The 19805-nt window shown below is 38.7% G+C and overlaps 1 protein-coding gene across 2 annotated transcripts in view; it reads left to right on the top strand.

Moving 5' to 3' along the window:
- Positions 1 to 15689, top strand: part of C1QTNF7 (C1q and tumor necrosis factor related protein 7) — a 104643-nt gene extending 88954 nt beyond the window's left edge. Inside the window, exons 1-4 of one of the 2 annotated variants that reach the window (XM_011984120.1) lie at positions 782 to 1099; positions 8726 to 8971; positions 14587 to 14855; positions 14993 to 15689. In XM_011984120.1, the coding sequence (XP_011839510.1) occupies positions 8734 to 8971; positions 14587 to 14855; positions 14993 to 15355 (870 nt within the window). In that variant the 5' untranslated portion in view covers positions 782 to 1099; positions 8726 to 8733 and the 3' untranslated portion in view covers positions 15356 to 15689. Of the gene's footprint in view, positions 1 to 781; positions 1100 to 8725; positions 8972 to 14586; positions 14856 to 14992 lie in introns of those variants that run through there. The other variant, XM_011984119.1, reaches the window with a different exon arrangement.
- Positions 15690 to 19805: the final 4116 nt, after the last annotated feature.

Genomic DNA, 19805 nt, shown 5'->3' with positions numbered 1-19805 from the left:
TCAAGATATTGTTTTGACCATACTATGATGGCATTAAGATTTTGGACAGCCAACAAATTCAAAGGACCATTTCCTCCAGTGTGGAGAGTGGATCCCAAAGGCAAAATTAAGTTGATCAGAACCGGGAGCCCAGCAGTCTCCTTGGTCAAGTGTGTGGTCAACGTCCACTTCACTAACTCTGGAAACATTCCTTTCAATAAGAGTTCTCATTGCTTGAGAAGAATGAGAGGAAAATAAAGATAAAAACAAGATTTTTTTCAGCTGTCTAATTTCCATAAATGACATCATAAATTATATATTGCTGTTGCCAAGGAAATATAAGAAATACACAGCAGAGGGAAACAAAGAAATTGATTGCACCATAGACGACTAGTCATATGCTTTGGAGAATCACTCTGCCTTTTGAGATGTTATGATCAGTTCTTTAGAGGCACAAAGACATATTAGTTTTCTAAAAATACCCAATCATTTATCCATTCAGCAAAGAACAAAGAAAAAATCAGTACAATTCTCATAACCCTCTTTCTTTTCACAGCACATAGAATGAGGGGCTGTTTTCCTGCCATATTTACCAAGAATAGGGACAGTACTCATTATTCCACAAGACACCATCCTAGGTCCAGAATCTAAAGGCTCTACCTCCAAAACTCTCAAATACAAAATGGCTTTTTTCTCTAAGTTAACAACTAATTTCCAGTCAGTGAGTAATTTTTTTCCTGAAACATTCACTCAGTGGAAAACAAACGAAGAGGGAAAAAATTAAGTAAACAAATCTGAAAAAGAGGCCACAACACACAGAGATGGAGAAGCTCTAAACTTACCACTGAAGTAAAGCAGGCACTTAAAGTTTATCCCAAACAAAACTGTAATTTTAACTGGTCCCCGAGTTGAGCCTCACTCGATGAATGACTTCCAGGGCCTTTGGCTCTTTGGGACTAAACGAGAAAATTATTTTTAGCACAACTATTTGGAAATCTTTGAGAACTTGGATCTGTTATTCTGTCTGGTACCAAAGCAAGTTTTTCACTGAGCTCTCATGAAAGATCCTCAGTCTCTTGTGGATTTAGAATCCTGCAGCAGCCCACCATCTAAGAGCAAGGTATGGTGTTTACTCTTTTTTTTAGAATTTTGGCAAATGTAGATGGAATGGCCTATTCTCGTGATGGGAGCTTTTTAACTTGTTAAACAGATGATTCTGTAGGAAGATTCCATAAAACTAAAGACCTAGCTTCAAATCTCTGGACTGACACTAGCTTTCTAACCATAGACAAGTTGTGGGACTTCTCTGGACCTTGGTTCCCCATCTAACCTACCACAAGATGGTTTTGGGGAGGATGATACGGGCTTAGCATTGCTCTCTAGGATATAAAATGTTTTGCAAATGTTAGGGTTTTTTAAATCATTGTGCCATAAAGCAGCCAAAACTTTATCAATAATGAACTATTGACAATAATAAATATTGATGAATATTTTTTCTTCATTGAGTCTCTACTATAGACTAGTCTCTGTCCTAGAGTTCACATTTTAGTGAGGAAACAAGCAAGTCAATAGATAGCCATAACACAGTGCAATTGTGTGGCCTTGCAGGGACTTGAGTAGTGCCAGGAGGAGAAGGAGGTTAATTCATGGCAAACAGGAAAAGCAGTTCTGCAGAGGAAAATTGGAGCCCCCAAAGGCAAGGAGCTGAGGAACAACAACATAAAAGGAACTGAGGCATGAGCAGCTCAGGTCTCCATCCTGTCCCAATCACAGTGCCACTCCCGGTGCAACAAGAGAAGCACAGAGCCTGCTGTTGTGAAATCTCCACCTCTGCAGGCCAAGGAAATGTCTCATTTTGGCTTTCCCTGGTTACCTATTCTCTTCTTAATGATTTCCAGGCAAAGCACATTTCAACTTGAATTAATTATCAAGTCCAGCCCGTTGTCATGAAGTAATACGTTATAGTTTCCCTCACATCATGTAGGGACAAACTCAAGTGTTTGAAGACAAAAGAACTCAGTTCAAATTCTGGCTGCACAATTTCATGCCTGTGTGGACTTGAGCCCACCAAGTATCAATGTTCTTACTTGTAAGGTGAAGATAACAGCACTTACTTCATAACAAGTGGTGTGAGGATAAAGTGAAGGATGTCCTTAAAACACCTGGCACAGAAATAAGAATACTGGTCTGTCCCTGCATTCCAATTCATTTTTTTATTCAGTTTTTTTTTTATTATGGTAAAATACACATACTATAAAATTTACCACTTCAACCATTCTTATGTATATGGTTCTGCAGCATTAAATACATTCATATTGTTGTGCAATATCATCACTATCTCTCCAGGACTTCTTCATCTTCCCAAACTGAAACTCTGTACCTAAGAAACTATAAATTCCCATTCCCCTCACCCCTTCTTCTTCCAACAACGAGTATTCTACTTTCTGTCTCAATGAATGTGACTACTCTAGGAACTTTGTGTAAGAGGAATCACACAATATTTGACCTTTTGTGACTGACTTATTTCACATAATATAATGTCTTCAGGGTTCCTCCGTGTTGTAGCATGTGTCGGTATCTCCTTTCTTTTTAAGGCTGAAGAAGATTCCATTGTATGTGTAGACCAGGTTTTGTTTACTCATTCACCTTTCCATGGACACTTGGGTTGCTTCCACCTTTTGGCTATTGTGAATAACGCTGCAGACATGGCTGTGCAAATATCGGTTTGAGTCCCTGCTACTATGAACATGTGCAAATATTTGAGTCCCTGATTTTACTTCTTTTGGATATATGCCCCAAAGTGGAATTGCTATATCATATGGTAATTCTCTTTAATTTTTTTGAGGAGTCACTATATTGTTTTCCACAGGCGCTGCACCATTTTACATTCCCACCACCAACATATTTTATTTTTACAAGAAAAAAATATAATTGGAGTCTACTTACACTGGGGAAATAATAATATGCTATTTACAAAGGGATCTCAGTCTATGAACATGTTTTCCAGGAGTTCAGTCTTTGTACTGAGTTAATCAGTATTTCTCCAAGTATTTTCCGTGGCTAGTTTAGCAAAAACAAAGGGTTCCATGATTAAATAAATTCACAAAATACTATATACAACATTTCTGCCTCAAATATAAACACATTAACATGGAGGCTCACGAATCTAAAGTAACACAAATTAAATTTTTTAAATGTGTTTTAAAAACAAAAACCTGTTGCTTTGTAATCCCTACAGAAAAATAGGACTGAGGATTATTTATAATTAGCATCCAGGACAGACGTATTCAAGATTAACAGTATTTCCAGGCTGGGCACGGCAGCTCACTCTTGAAACCCCAGCACTTTGGGAGACTGAGGTGGGCAGATCGCTTGAGTTTAGAAGTTCAAGACCAGCCTGGGTAACTTGGCGAAACCTCATCTCTTCAAAAAATACAAAAGTTAGCCAGGTGTGGTGGCACACACCTGTAGTCCCAGCTACTCATGAATTCAATTAAATGTTTTAAAGCATGTTGTATGTGGAGTGACAGCTAAGGGGTACAGGTTTCTTTTTGGAGTTTTAAAATAGTCTTTAATTGGATTGTGATGTACATTGAGTTGTACACTTTGGTAAATTTTATGGTGTGCAAATTATATCTTTATAAAGCTGTTAAAAATTATTATAATGTTTATGAAATTGTGACCCACATGGTTTATTCCCAGTCAAAATAACCAAGTTCACTGCAAGGCAGTGGGGGAGTGGGTAAAGAGTGGATTATTCAATACAAGGAGTTAAAAATATAAAGTTGTATCCCTACCTCACACTTTTTATCAGAAAAATTCTGATGGAACAAATTTTTAAATGTGAAAAAAATGAAACAAAAATTGAAAGAAAAGCACAAGGATTCTTTTCAGGACCTTGAAGTGGTGAAGGCCTTCTAAACACAATAAATTGAACCTCAAAAAATAGTTTCATGGTAAAAATATTTTAAAATACATGAGGAAAGACAAAGGACAAACTGGGGGAAATTATTTGCTGCTCACATCATAAGCCATTTGTAGATAGATAGATAGATAGATAGATAGATAGATAGATAGATAGATAGATAGATAGATAGATAGATTCATTGCACCATTGCTTATAATAGCAAAAGAAAGAAAATAGTCCAAATACCCATCAGTAGGAAACTGGTTAAATATTACAAACACATCTATATGATGGATTTTTTAGCCATTAAATTAAAAAGGACAAGACAGCTCTACACATACAGGTGTCAATACAGAAGCTATAAATACTCATATGGAAACTAAGTGAAAAGGCAATGCACAGAACATTGTATATGGGATGCCAACATGGGAAGGAGGACACACAAGAAACTGGCACAGGTGATCACCTCTAGGGAGGGAACCTGGGTATCCAGAAGACTCAAAGGGAGGAGAAGAAATTGACTTTTCATTGCATACTCTTTTTTTCTTTTGAATTCCCTATAGAAGAAAAGTTAATATTAAAATATTTTTTAAACACCCTAGACTATGTCACATTAAAACAACTCAAGTTTTTTATTTGTATTTCTCAAACACTGCAAAAAGGACACACAGACTCCAGGGAGATTTCTTCAAACCCCATTTCCCTCTTTCTTGTGTAATGTTCTCATATTTCATAATTTCTCACCAGTTTTTTTCCCCCACAAAGCTCAAACCTCCCCACAAAATTATCCTCTTTCTCCAGCCATGTTTTTTGGGTTAAGCCCTGCTGTAGGTGGTTGGACACATCCATGATTTCAACAACGATCCCTGCCCTCATGTAGCTTACATTCTATCAGGGAAAATGTTGATATAAAATAAAGATAGGAATTAGCTACTGAGTTAGAGGTGAGAAGTACAATGGAGAATAGAAAAATGTAGAGCAGATAAAAGGAAGGTCATGGGCAGAAGAAGGCAGATAAGCATGGTGATAAGGGTTGAACTTAGTGACAAGATAACATTTAACCAAAAATGTGAAGAGGGAGATGAAGAAGTAAGCTATACGGACATCTTGGTGAAGAGGGATTTAGACAATGTGAAGAGACACGTGAGACCCTAAGGCGGGGCATAACTAGTGTCTTTGAGGAGCACCAAGGAATCCAGTGTGACTGGAGGTGACAAAGTGAGGAGAATAGAAGATGAAGATGAAGTCAGGGAAATAAGGAGGGCCTTGTAGACCATCGCGCCATGTAACATGAAGTTTTGGACCCTTAAGTGCAATGAAGAACCAAACAGCGTGATGCCACTGTGATTTTTGCATTATAATCCACACCCCGTGGTCTTCTTGCATCAACTGAGTCCCAATATTTGACTGACCAGTCACCATCGTGCCACTAGCATGCATCAGGCACCACAACACATTGTTCCTCAATTATTTTTGTCTTTTCAGACAGGGTCTGGCTCTGTTGCTCAGGCTAGAGTGCAGCGGCACAATCTTGGCTCACTGCAACTTCCACCTCCAGAGTTCAAGTGATTCTCTTGCCTCAGTCTCTCGAGGAGCTGAAATTACAAGTGCACGCCACCATGCAGGGCTACTTTTTGTATTTTTAGTAGAGACAGGTTTCACCATATTGGCCAGGCTGATCTTGAACTCTTGACTTCGAGTGATCCTCCCACCTGAGTCACCCAAAGCGCTGGGATTACAGGCGTGAGCGACCACACCCAGTCTGTTCCTCAATTCTGATAAGGATTTTTATGGAATAATCACTTTGAGTGCCTTTTTAAAAGTTTTAATTGGGAATGCTTGAAGCATTTAGACTCCTGTACAGGCAGTAGTATTGTAGTGCATTTGTCATGAAAGCGATCCATTTATTCAAGGAATAAATCTGTTTCCATTGTTTTAATGTATTCCTTCTTTGAGTGACTTTTTGCCTGGCTATTGGCAATACTGAATATCCTTTCTTCCAATCACATCTTTAAAATTTCTGCTTCCTTTGTCCACCATCAACTAGACCCTTACCACACTCTTCTTCACAGACTGTTCCTATGACTATTGGCATAGTTGTGCTTTCACACCTGCATCACCGTGTCTGAGAAGCCACTGTCCAAATCAACTTCTCTGCAGATGCTTTCAGGTCCTTCCTGAAAGCAACTCTGGCCTCAGCCTATACCCTTGCACCCCATAGCTAGTTAAAAGCCTCATTATGAGTATCTTCTATAAACCTTTATTTTTTTCGTAGAGATGGGGTCTTTCTATGTTGCCCAGGCTCCTCTCAAATTCCTGAGCTCAAGTAATCCTTCAACCTCAGCCTCCCAAAATACTGGGATTACAGATGTGAGCCACCATACCCAGCTTTTTTTTTCTGGGGAGGGGAGTGCATTTATTTTTCTGGGAAGGGAGGTGATTTTATTGCTGTCCTTCTCCATCACCACAGCATAGTGGGCCCTGCATGCTCCAGGCCTGCATCATGTATCACCACAGCAAAAACATGATGTACTTGAACATGTTCCCTCCCAGGATATATATTAAAATTTTTTAAAGAAAAGAGAATAAAGTAATAACTTAAGTGATTAGGCACCAACAGCAATTTGAAAAATTAAATGTCCATTTTAAATGGTAACAAGACAAGAACTTAAGATTGGGCTTACTCTAGCCCATCGTCTCTTCCTGTCAAATTGCAACAATTCTATGGGCAATGATTCTAAATTTCAAGACACAAGTAGCAGACAAATACGTGACAACACATATCACCAGTAATCACAGGACAGCCTGCATCTCCAGGAGGCCTCCTCGGCAGGTAGCCCACTGTGATTCCAGGCCCCAAAGAGCTTGGCAAGTTCTAGAAAGGTGACCCCCTGAGGAAGCGCTTTAGAGCTCCTGAGATTAGCCTTGCTTCCCCCACATTTTAAAAATGAAGCCTCAGACAGGGCCACTTTCTCATTCCTTCTGAAAGCCGCCTCTAATCAGCCTTTCGCAAGGGAGAGGGAACTGCTAATTTAATCGATGCATCTTGTTCTCTTGTTCTGACCATGGCAGAGGGTGTGAACAGAATGTTCTTTCCATATATATATATTTTTTATCTGCAGCTCCTTTGGAAGGCCTGTATTGAATGCACTGGGCTTGTCAGAAAGTGCCTTAATCCCAGTTGAGCAATAGAATCAATAATTTTGGATTTGTGCTGTATGACAAGTCTACCACACAGGGCATGGCAAAAATGTTCTCCTTGCTTTTTTTTTTTTTAACTAGTAACACTGAGATTTAGTCAAAGTTACAGAGCCTGAATTCGGATCAGTTGCTCTGGTTTTTCACTAATAAGATTTCTAGGAATCAGGCTTACTTCAAAATCACATGTGCACACTGTGTTTTTCTTAGTTTGTCATTCCTATGCTCTGGCAAATTTCTGGGTCTAATTCCAAGATGTTGCAATTTCCCCCTGGGTACCACAAAAATGGTGATGTGTGCCTGGTCAATTTTCTTACGTGGCTGTCAAAAAACAAAAGAAATTTCATCTGATTGCTTTCCCCACATTTTGTGATTATTTCCTTTGGGAGTGTATCCACCAGGTCAAGCACTATACAGATTTCTTGTTAAAGCACAGGTCCAATCATCCAAACACAACTCATTTACATGACCCCAGAACCACCTGTATATATTCTTCCCTTTAAAAAACTGCTAATCCTAAGGAGTATTTAGCCTAAAAAATCAGGTATCCCCAATCTATACCATTCTCCATCTCACCGTCAGCCTATATGCCAAAGTGCCTACTGATAAATGGCCCATCGTTCTCAGCTTCTAGGCTTTGTCGGGGAGTAGGGTTGGGGCCCAGGTCCTATTAGATCAGAATTGAAGAGACCTGCTGCCTGCTTCACTTGGGGCATGTGAGCCATGCGCGGCTTAATTTCACACGGCTCTTTAATTGAGCCCCAGTGCTAACAGCTTAATGGGACACCACGGCATTACATCCTGCAGATTTTAAATTAAAGTTTGAGACCCCCCTCAGGACATGCACAGTACTCCAATTAACACTAATTGGCATTACACATGATTACCAAGTGAAAAACATGGTTTTCCTGAAAATGCCTCCTCTTTTCTCCAGCTTTCAATAGTCCATAAATTCTAAGGAAACAATCATGAGTGCATGCAAAGATTAGCTAGAATGATATCTAGCATGATGTTTATATTGGGAGAACTTTGGAAACAACCTAAATATCTACAATGGGGGTTCTGTATGTAAAAGATAACGTAAAAGCAATTATTTTTTAATGTTACACATAATTTTGACATAGGAAGGCGTTCATGATATATTGTCAAGTGAAAGAAGTTAAAGAAGTATAGAAATGGCATGGTATCACTTTCTTCATAGTATAGACAAAAGAGACTGGAAGGATATATACACTAAAATGTAAATCTCAAGGTGGTAAAAATAATGGTGATGTTTACCTGTTTCATTTCCAGATCTAAATTTTATTCTTTAAAAAATGCACTACTTTTCCGAAAAGAAAATGCCATTTTTAAGTCCATCATTGATTTCCGAAGAATAAATGCAGTGATTTCTTTTGAAATGTGTTTAACCAATTCTTCATCTGCACCGACTCCTGTGTAGGGCACTGAGGATTCTATATCAATTATGTGTTAATAATTTTCAATGGAATTATGAAGGTAAATGGGGTTTTACATGTGTGGAAAGATGAACACTAGAGTGAATTGTTGCAAATGCACATCAGTTCACACTGATTTAATCATGCCAAACCACCCCCCTCCCCATACAGAAAGTTCATTTATGTCCATATGTTTCTCTTCCAGAGCCAAAGATGTTTGTCTTGCTCTATGTTACAAGTTTTGCCATTTGTGCCAGTGGACAACCCCGGGGTAATCAGTTGAAAGGAGAGAACTACTCCCCCAGGTATATCTGCAGCATTCCTGGCTTGCCTGGACCTCCAGGGCCCCCTGGAGCAAATGGTTCCCCTGGTCCCCATGGTCGCATCGGCCTTCCAGGAAGAGATGGTAGAGACGGCAGGAAAGGAGAGAAAGGTGAAAAGGGAACTGCAGGTAATGAATGAGAGGTTGCATAAAACACCCTCCTTCACCCCCACCTTAAAACTGTTCCCCTTTCTTTGTTACTTTTTCTAATGGGAATTGCTCCTGAAACCCCTTCTCTACTTTCATTAATCATAAAAATTTACTGAGCCCTTACTAGGCTTCAGATGCTTCCCTAAACTCTGTACCTGCATTCTTATTTCACTGTAATGTCAACACTTTCAGCTGAACACTATCCCATCTTATAGATGAGAAAATTGAGCCACAGCATGATTAAATGAATTACTGAGAATGGACCGGAGTGGACATGCACTGCCAGTAGCTGCCAGAGCTGGACTCAAACATCTGATGCCCAGAAGTACTGGGCTATTGCAGCCAGCAGGCAATGGCTGGATGTGCAAGCACATGGATGGACAGACAGATGGACAGAAGGGGAAATGGACAGACTAAGCAGAGGCAAAAACCAGGAGGCAGATGCACGGATGCCATCCTGCTCAGCATGAATATCCTGAACAAAGATACATAAAGGGCTTCTAAATTTTATTTTTCACAGATGAAGTGACAATAGCACTGTAAAGCCTACCTTTCCTAGCTCATCACTTTCCCACCTGACACATAGCAGCTAAAAAGTAGATTTTTACAGCTCTTTACAGCAACATAATTGCCCAATAGTCCTTCAGTAATTTTCACTTTGTTTCCCCCCAAAATAAGTAGGTCCAGGAAGCTTGCCAGATTTTTCAGTCCTTCAGAGTAAACAGAATTGAAATTCTAGACAGGCTGTGTTAACTCTAAAAGAGGAAGGGATTTGGAATCAATCTTTCAAGACAAGTTGCTGAGCATAAAAGTTGGGACAAAAGATAGGAAGGAAAAAATTCTATGTATCTCCAATCACCACTCTTGATTTACTGAGTTCTGTAAAACAAAATCATAATATATATTCAGATTATTGGATAATAATTCATTTGTGAATTTGCCATGCGGATAATATTTGGCAAATCAATTATCAAATCTATGAACATTACGCAATAATAGATAAAGAACCTTTAGGGAAAACTTCAACATCAGATAAGAAGCTTTAATTTGGAGCTAAAATGTAAGTTTTCAAAGACATGTGTAAGGTAACACCTGTGAATACAAGTTACACTGAGTCATAATTATGAATATTCTTGAAATCCTATAATAACACCAGGATTATAGTTATATATTGCTTTTTGTTTGGGTCTGGAAGCAATAACGTAGTGGCTATACAAACAAACATTGGAGTCAGAAAGACTTTGGCTCAGATCTTAGCTCTTTCGATGACTAATCTAGTATCCTTGGCCACATATCCTCTTTGAGGCTCAGTTTCCTCATTTGTAAGTTGGTGGTAATAAGCGTGATTGTTAAGTTTAATGGCAAGAGTACATGCAAAACCCTCCACAGGATAACTGCCATGTGATAAAAACTCAGGAAATGTTATAACTTATTAAATTTTGATCTGCAAATATGAGTCACAGCTAAATTTGTGACTAGCCAAAGCCATATAATTAACTAGACATTGGTAATTCATTGCATGAGGTAGTTCTAATGTTAAAGACGTATATGTGGATATGCATTCAGATTAAATTAAATGTTCAGAACTGCTACCGTTTTAACCATATATGAGGCCAGCTATACTACCACATTCATAGATCCATTCATTCATCCATGTATCCAGGCATTATTCATTCAATAATATTTCTGTGCACCTATTACTATCCAATATTATTCTTCCAGTGTTTCTCAACCTCTACACTAATGAGAACTGGGGTAGAATAATTATTTACCGTGGAGTCACTGTTCTGTGCATTGTAGGATGTTCAATAGCATTCCACTAGATGCTAGTGGCACTCCTCTCCAAACTGACAATCAAAATTTTTCTATATGTAGCCAGCTATGCACTGGGTAGAAAGGTGGACAGTGCAAAATTTCACCTGGTTGAGAACACTGTTCTAGACACTGGGAACGCAAGCATAAGACATTGTTCTTATGTTGATAAGCAGACATTCATGTGGGGGAGGCCAATATATACAGACATAATTAAAATACATCATCATAATAACCATTTACTAAGAACTTACTAGGACCTTTACGTTTCATATTTAATATCTACTATAACCCTATTAGCAATAATGATAATCAGCAATAAAATTAATGTTACAAATGAAAAAAATAAGATTCAAAAACAAAATGACTTTCCTAACCTGAGATTATTTAAATACAATATACACACATAAGGATACATAACAGCTCAGAAAGAAAAGGTAGGAATGACTATGTGATTGATGAAGAGAGGTGTACCTCACTTATAAACTACAGGAAGAGACTGGGAGATTTGGGGATGTGTTTTTAATATGGCTGTAACTGGCCACAACCTGGCTGGGAGTGCCTGCTCCCTGTTTCCCCTTTAATGACACTACAAGTGCCTTCTCATTCACGTACTCTTGGTGAATACCCTCACCACATCCAACCCAACCATGTCCAATCAGGCATAATTTTGGTCCAACTTCCCTATCCTAAATGAGAAATGCAGAGTTTATTACACTCAGTTATAAATTTTCTATTAAAGAATCTGTCTCCCTCACTGGTCTGTTGCAATGATTACTGTAGCATAATATTAGCATTTAATTTAATCTGGGTACCTATCCATATAAAAATCTTCAGATAACACTAGAATAACCTCATGAAAAAGATCATTCATTCCAGTTTATCATATGGATTTAGGTATTTGTGAATTTAACTATGGCCCATATTTGCAGATCCAAGGTCATAAGTAATAACAGCTAATTTGAGGGTCGGGCAGATGTCTTTCATGCCCATGTTTCACTTAGCCCCTAGTCCATGACTGGTATGTAGTAGATGGTCAATTAATGTTAGATGGTTTACTTGGATGCATGCATATATGCATAGATCCATGGATAGATGGATGGAAGGATAGAATGAATGAATGGATGGATGGAAGGAAGAAATGGTAAGGAAGAAGAAATCTAGGAAGACCCATTTCATGGAGAACTATAAAGAAACCCTTTCTGATCTAGTTTCAATACCTAAACATAGACTAACCCTTACCCCCATAATCCTCCACTCTACCCAAGCATACATCTGACTAAATAGGGAGAAGGACAATGACTCATCCCTTCTTTCCATTCTTAATGTGTGGAACCTAAGCAGGCGAGCAAATTCTTCATACAAACAGGAAGAATAACTATACATTATTACAGCTAGTCCATGATTATGTATCACCCAATTCAGCAACTCAAACAAACGTTATTCTAGAAAATCCAAACTTTCAGGCTGTGAAGGTGTTTTTGTGGACAGCATTGTAAAATTGCATCCCAAAGTGTATGATTTGGTATCAAGGAATTTTAAGAGGGTGAGACCTCAAACGATCTAGTCCAACACCTTCATTTCAAGGACTGGGAAACTAAAGCCAGAGAGATCAAGCCCTTTCTTAAAATTCACCTAACTGATCCATGGCTGAACTGGGGTTTTATCCCAGGTCTGTTTGCTGCTTTGCCCAGTAAGTTTGGATTGGACTTAGATCCAATCTCCCCTTATTACAAATGGAGCATTTAAAACCCAGAGAAGAAATGACTTGCCAAAAATTTAAATTTAGGTTTGGCTTAATAAAAGTTCTCAAGAATAAATACATAGGTAAAGTAAAACTACACAATTCATCAGCAATATGTTATATTATATATAACATATATGATATTATATTATATTGTATTATATAATGGCATCACAACCAGCTACCCAGAAGAAAGACTACCTATTATATTTAACAAGGTCCTCTTCAATGAGGGAGAGCACTACAACCCTGCCACAGGGAGGTTTATCTGTGCTTTCCCAGGGATCTATTACTTTTCTTATGATATCACATTGGCTTATATATTATATATATTATATATGTTATATATAATATATATGTTATATATAATATTACATTTATTACACTTTTCTTTCTGAGCTGTTACGTATCCTTATGTGTGTATATTGTATTTAAATAATCTCAGGTTAGGAAACTCATTTTGGTTTTGAATCTTATTTTTTTATTTGTAACATTAATTTTATTGCTGATTATCATTATTGCTAAAAGGGTTATGGTAGATATGAAATATGAAATATAAAATATATTCAATATATTATATATAATATGTTATATATATAAAATCATTGCTTTTTTATATCTATACAATGCCTTATATGTAAAATGTCAATGTCATATATGAATCAATGTCTTATATATAATCTATTTTATATATAAAACATCAATGTCATATACAAAATCAATGTCTTATATAGATTTTATATATATAAAATATTGTATATATGTGTTATATACATAATCTATTTAAATTTTAAACCATTTATATAAATTAAATTGATTTTGCTTATTTCCTTCAACCAGGATCACCATTTTTCTGTATTTAGCCTATAGTTGGTCTGCACATATAAAGATTTAGACACACAGAAAATATTCCTGTATGGTGATTTGGAATTTGTGAAAATTCTTTCATAGCAATTATGTTTTTTCTGTATATAAAGAGACTCAGAAAAATTAAGGGACTTAACTAAAATGATACAACCGTTTAGTGACAGAGCCAAACACTATTTAAGATTCTTGACTCCAGCCCCAAAGGTAAAAGGCATTTTGATGAACAGGAAACATCATTCAAGTAAGAAGGCTTGGATGCTAGTCCAGATACAGAGGAATTTTTTTTTTTTTTTTTTTTGAGACTGAGTCTCGCACTGTCACCCGAGCAGATGTACAGTAGCGCAATCTCTGCTCGCTGCAACCTCCACTTCCCGGGTTCAAGCGATTCTGCTCCCTCAGCCTCCTAAGTATCTGGGACTACAGGCGTGCACGACCACGTCTGGCTAATTTTTGTATTTTTAGTAGAGACGGAGTTTCATCGTGTTAGCCAGGATGGTCTTGATCTCCGGACCTCGGCATCCGCCCGCCTCGGCCTCCCAAAGTGCTGGGATTACAGGCGTGAGCCACTGCACCCACCCCCAAAGCAAGTTTTTTTTACCTGTCTGGGACTCAGTTTTCTCCTCACAAAAGAAGCTACTGCATGGTGGTGGCAGTCATTGTTTTTTGGTTATTGTAGCATGTTGAGCCCTCACTATGTGCCAGATGCGCTTTCGAATGCTACGCTCCTGCTGGCCGGGCATGGTGGCCCAGGCCTCCCAAATCTCAGCACTTTGGGAGACCAAGGCAGGCGGATCACCTGAGGTCAGGAGTTCGAGACCAGCCTGGCCAACATGGTGAAACCCAGTCTCTACTAAAAATACAAAAAATTAGATGAGCGTAGTGGCAGGTGCCTATAATCCCAGCTACTTGGGAAGCTGAGGCAGGAGAATCGCTTGAACCCGGGAGGTGGAGGTTGCAGTGATCTGAGATCACGCCACTGCACTCCAGCCCTGGTGACAGTGAGACTCCATATCCAAAAAAAAAAAAAAAAAAAAAAGTTTATTATTTAGTAATACACTGTTAAAGGTAACCTGAAAAGACAAAGTTGGGATGTGCTGGGACCACGTAGGTATACTGTTTGTGATTATATCTTTCGAGGAACTATTAATCAAACTATATACTCTTTTTGAAGGTTTGAGAGGTAAGACTGGACCACTAGGTCTTGCCGGTGAGAAAGGGGACCAAGGAGAGACTGGGAAGAAAGGACCCATGGGACCAGAGGGAGAGAAAGGAGAAATAGGTCCAGTTGGTCCTCCTGGACCAAAGGGAGACAGAGGAGAACAAGGGGACCCAGGGCTGCCTGGAGTTTGCAGATGTGGAAGCATTGTGCTCAAATCCGCCTTTTCTGTTGGCATCACAACCAGCTACCCAGAAGAAAGACTACCTATTATATTTAACAAGGTCCTCTTCAATGAGGGAGAGCACTACAACCCTGCCACAGGGAAGTTCATCTGCTGTCTCTTATACACATCTAGATGTGTATAAGAGACAGCACAACCAGCTACCCAGAAGAAAGACTACCTATTATATTTAACAAGGTCCTCTTCAATGAGGGAGAGCACTACAACCCTGCCACAGGGAAGTTCATCTGTGCTTTCCCAGGGATCTATTACTTTTCTTATGATATCACATTGGCTAATAAGCATCTGGCAATTGGACTGGTACACAATGGGCAGTACCGGATAAAGACCTTCGATGCCAACACAGGAAACCATGATGTGGCTTCGGGGTCTACAGTCATCTATCTGCAGCCAGAAGATGAAGTCTGGCTGGAGATCTTCTTCACAGACCAGAACGGCCTCTTCTCAGACCCAGGTTGGGCAGACAGCTTATTCTCCGGGTTCCTCTTATACGTTGACACGGATTATCTAGATTCCATATCAGAAGATGACGAATTATGATCAGTACCAAGATCCCTGTGGTAGACACTCTGATTGAATCTGGGGTTCCAGGAGGTGGAACAAGTAGGAATGGGATCCAAAGAGACTCCCACTCAGATTCTAAAGCCTTTAAAGACAATTCCAGCAGAATTTATCAAAACAAGATGAAACACAGAAAAATTGAAACCACAACAAAATGAATTCTATTAAAGAATAGCCCCAGATATAAATTCTTTTGAAAGCAATGTTCATAAATATTTAAGCAAATTAAAGACAATATTAACAAATTTTCTATTAAATGCCCTGAGTGACAAAACCAGTTGGCAATAATATTGCCTCATTAAATCTTCAAAAATATATTTTAGTCTGTTATTTAAGAGAAACATAACATAACATCCCAAAATCTTTGACAATTCTCGAAAGGCTATATAGTAAGTCAAAAACCAAAGGTAAGAGATGCTATTTTTCAAGCAAGCTACAGAGAAATGACAAATGTCTTGTTTTATTATTTATTCCTTCATGTTTGTATATATTCACTCAACAATCCTTTGATGAGCCTGTAAGGACCAGACACTGTGGCGCTGAATCAGATTTAATAATGAGTTAAGACAAAGCCCCTGCCTATGGGCTAGTGTGTGGTGATCAAACGATCACAATTCAGTGTGATGAGCAGCATAGCAAACAGATGGATTTGATGCTAAAAGCACACAGGGTCTGCTATTCCTGAGACTGGGGTCCAGAGAAGCTTTTACACATGGAAAAACACTAATCATGCCAAGGTGTATGTGTTTAAGTGGGTGTGATGGATGCAAAGAGAATGAGGAATTCAGCATTGCATTCTCTTTGCACCCTCAATGCTTATTGGTATTCTCAACAGCGAAGGGGTGAAAAATCTAGAGACAGAGGAGGCCTGGCAGAGGTGATAAAAATGAAGACTGAAATGAAGAGAAATAGCCAGTAGGTGATTCTTGTAAATCCTTTAGTGTGATGGTTTCCCAAGACAAATATTTGTCCTAATAGCTTTCTCATAAATATGGGCACCACTTTACATTGTGGTAAGACATTGCTTCTCATGGATCTGCTAGGTATTTAGCTCAAATAAAGCAAGGCATGTGTTCACTGATTTATGAGTAAGCTGATGAGAGTAATGAACAGGAGAAGGAGGGAGAGAGACCAAACGTCTGAGTAAACAGACATACCTTCCAAGTCTCACACCTCCCTTAGTCCCACTCTTGCTTATGTCAGCACCTTGTTCTTCACTGAACTGCAATTCTTCAATTATTCTCTTCCATGTTTCTGTCTGATCTACTGTTCCCATGGTTTATGGTAATAGTGTTTCCTTCATCCCTCCCTTTTGGTAACTTCCAATCCTCCTTCTATGTATTCCTTTCTCTGCTCATTGACTTATAAATAGTTTTCATACCTCTTATGTTTGAATCACCATGCTAGATTCTGTGAAGACAGAAGAGTATTAAGATTAAAATATTAATAGTATAGCCCTGACTGGTAAATTTCTTTTTTTTAATCTTCCCCAATTTAAATTTTGTAATTTAAAAGTAAATTTTACTGTCGAAAATGCAAACTTGGGGAGGGCAGAAGCATCACACACAAGGCTGCCACTTCACACCTGGAGGGTTGCATGGCAGCCAGGCAAAGGTGCTTCTCACTTCACAGACAGAGGGACGGCTGGGCAGAGGTGCTCCTCACCTCCCAGATGGTGCAGGAGCCAGCTCTGACTAGTACATTGCCAAGGATACAAGAAAGGAAATGGCATGCACACACACAAAATACCTATAATTTTGGAAGAGAAAATGATAAAATATGCTAAGTTCTAGGCTGGAAATAAGGGCGAAATACTGTGAAAGAAGAGGAAATGTTTACTTCCAAATTAGGATGCGACAGAGAAGGGATATGGAAATCCTCTCTGTTCACTGGACCTTATGTGATGGGTGACACTTGGAGTGGCACAAGTTGGGGAAAAGCACACTTGAGACAGAGGTAATGATGGGGATGAAGTGAGAACAGAGACCCAGAAGCAGAATCAATGGACCATATTTGTAAGAGCTTTGAAAGCCAGCCTGAGAACTGGAGAGTTTATTCATAAGAAAGTGCGGAGACCCTGTGTATTTCAGAGCTGGATACTGCCATTAACACAGATGAAAGTTGCAATCATCTAGCAGTTGTGTGTAAGGGCAAGGCTAACTTTTCCTGTCTTTCAACCCTATCTTGCTTTCACTGTCTTCATCTGCCTGCCATATTTGTGCACTTATTGCCCTCCTTCTGAGTCAGGACATGTGTACAGGAGACCAAGAACAATGAATATTAGAAAAAAAGGAGAGAGCAAAGGTGGTTTGAGGTAGTCACCTGCTTACAAATAATAGCCAAAGATAGAATTCCAAGTTGTAAAGCATAAAAAATAGCCAACAGAAGTAACTAATTTGGGAAAAATGAACATATGGGCCCTTTGAAGACTACAGGATTTGCTGGATAAAGTGGAAATGGAGAAGTTATTGCAGACAGTCATGAACCACAGATTACTGTGATTAAAATTTTCTTCTGATCGTAATCCACAAATGCATTCATTTTTTGGACATTGCTTGCTTATCTTTTAAATGTTTCTTTTATTACAAAGCCTATTTTGAGTAGCTTTTAAAACTGAATTTTCTTTAATTGGTTCGAAGCCTTGAGATGAATTTCATTTTGAAATATCTGGTGGGATGGTAAAGAGAACTGACATGAGAAAGGAGGAGTTGTTTTGGTATTAAATGAATCAAATCTTAAACAAATGTAGGTGTCTTTTATTCTTAAAAAATAGCAGATACAGTTTATCCACATTTGTAAATATTTGTATAAAGAAAGTAGCAGAACAATTTTGGTTTAAAAAATTCCAAGTCTCATTCTAATCGTTCTTTGTAAAGGCTGACTTGTAATGAGTACGTATTAAGCAATATTTATTGACTCTATACTATCTTGTTCTAGAAGAGTTTAAAGTCACTTACGAAGATAAATTAAGATATAAAAAGAAAACAGCAGTAAAAAGCAGATGAGAAGAAATAGGAAAAACAAAGAAAAAAGAAAATAATGAGGCTAATATAATACTGTGTGTACATGAAAATGCATGTGCCTGTGTTACATATTTTCAGGTCACAAATGTTTCTTTGTGCCCCTGAATGCACAAAGGTATTTCCAGGTCATTTATCATTGTGAATAATGTTGCTTATGATAAAAAATAGATTCCATAAACTCTAAATATCTTTTTTTCTACCACTCTGTGTAAAAGATCATGAACGTAAATAAATTTTAGATATGAGCTGGGTAAGTCCATTTGCATTGCTATAAAGGAATACCTGAGGCTGGGTAATTTATAAAGAAAAGAGGTTTATTTTGGCTCACAGTTCTGCAGGCCATACAAGCAGCATGGTGCCAGCATCTGCTTCTGGTGCAGCCTCAGGAAGCTTCCAATCATGGTGGAAGATGAAGAGGGTGCCACCATCCTATCACATGGTGAGAGAGGGATCAAGAGAGTGGGGCGGGGAGGTGTCACACTTTTAAGCAACCTGATCTCACATAAACTCATTAGCATGAGGACAGCACCAAGCCATTCATGAGGGATCCACCCCCATGACCCAAATTCCTCCCACTAGGCCCACCTCCAACATTGGGAGTCATATATCAACATGAAATTTGGAAGGGACAAAAACATCCAAACCACATCATTAGGTTTCTCTCTTTGTCTCTCTCTCTGTGTAGCTCCACTTTAAGTAAATAGCATCATTACCTACCTTGCACCAAAGCCAAAACCCTAAGGTGCAAGCTAAATGTCTTCCCTCCCTTCCCTACTGAATTTTGCCCAGCATAAAATTCTTATGGTTCCAGCCACTAAATGCACATATCTGATTCACTGCACATTTCCATTCCCGGTGCGAAAGGTATCATTTATACATTCATCATCACTTCCCTCAATCAGTGAAAAACGTTGTAACTGGCCCTTTGCCTCCAACCACAACCCTCCAATCCATCCTCCACACTAGATTGAGTATATCCTTTTAAAATGAAAATGTGCATGCCATTTCCCAGCTTAAAAAACAGCAATGACCCTCCCGACCCCTCCACTATAAAAGGTATTTTGAACTTCTATAGGTTTGCCATCAGGTGTGTATTTCACATTGTTTTCTGGTATCCATACCTAAATTCCTTCCGAAGGACCATCTTCCTTAACATGCTAAGTCTATGAGCTTCTCAGTGGAATTGACACTTCCAGTATGTAAATCTCTAGCCTAATTAATCAGAGTATAGCATCCCACTCACCAAAATAATTGATTCAGATGACTCTGTGAGAGTCAGTGAAACTTTGCTGGGACATCTATAGAAGAGAATCTCCTTCTTTTCCATTGGACTTGAGCCTGTGAACCTCCACCAGCCACATTACCAACACAGAGCATAATACCATGCAAGAATAGACCCATGTACA

The sequence above is a fragment of the Mandrillus leucophaeus genome, unplaced genomic scaffold (genome assembly GCF_000951045.1).
Source record: "Mandrillus leucophaeus isolate KB7577 unplaced genomic scaffold, Mleu.le_1.0 Scaffold261, whole genome shotgun sequence".
Taxonomy (NCBI): Eukaryota; Metazoa; Chordata; class Mammalia; order Primates; family Cercopithecidae; genus Mandrillus; species Mandrillus leucophaeus.
The sequence above is the reverse complement of the archived record's forward strand: the minus strand, read 5'-3'. Positions and strand labels throughout refer to the sequence as shown.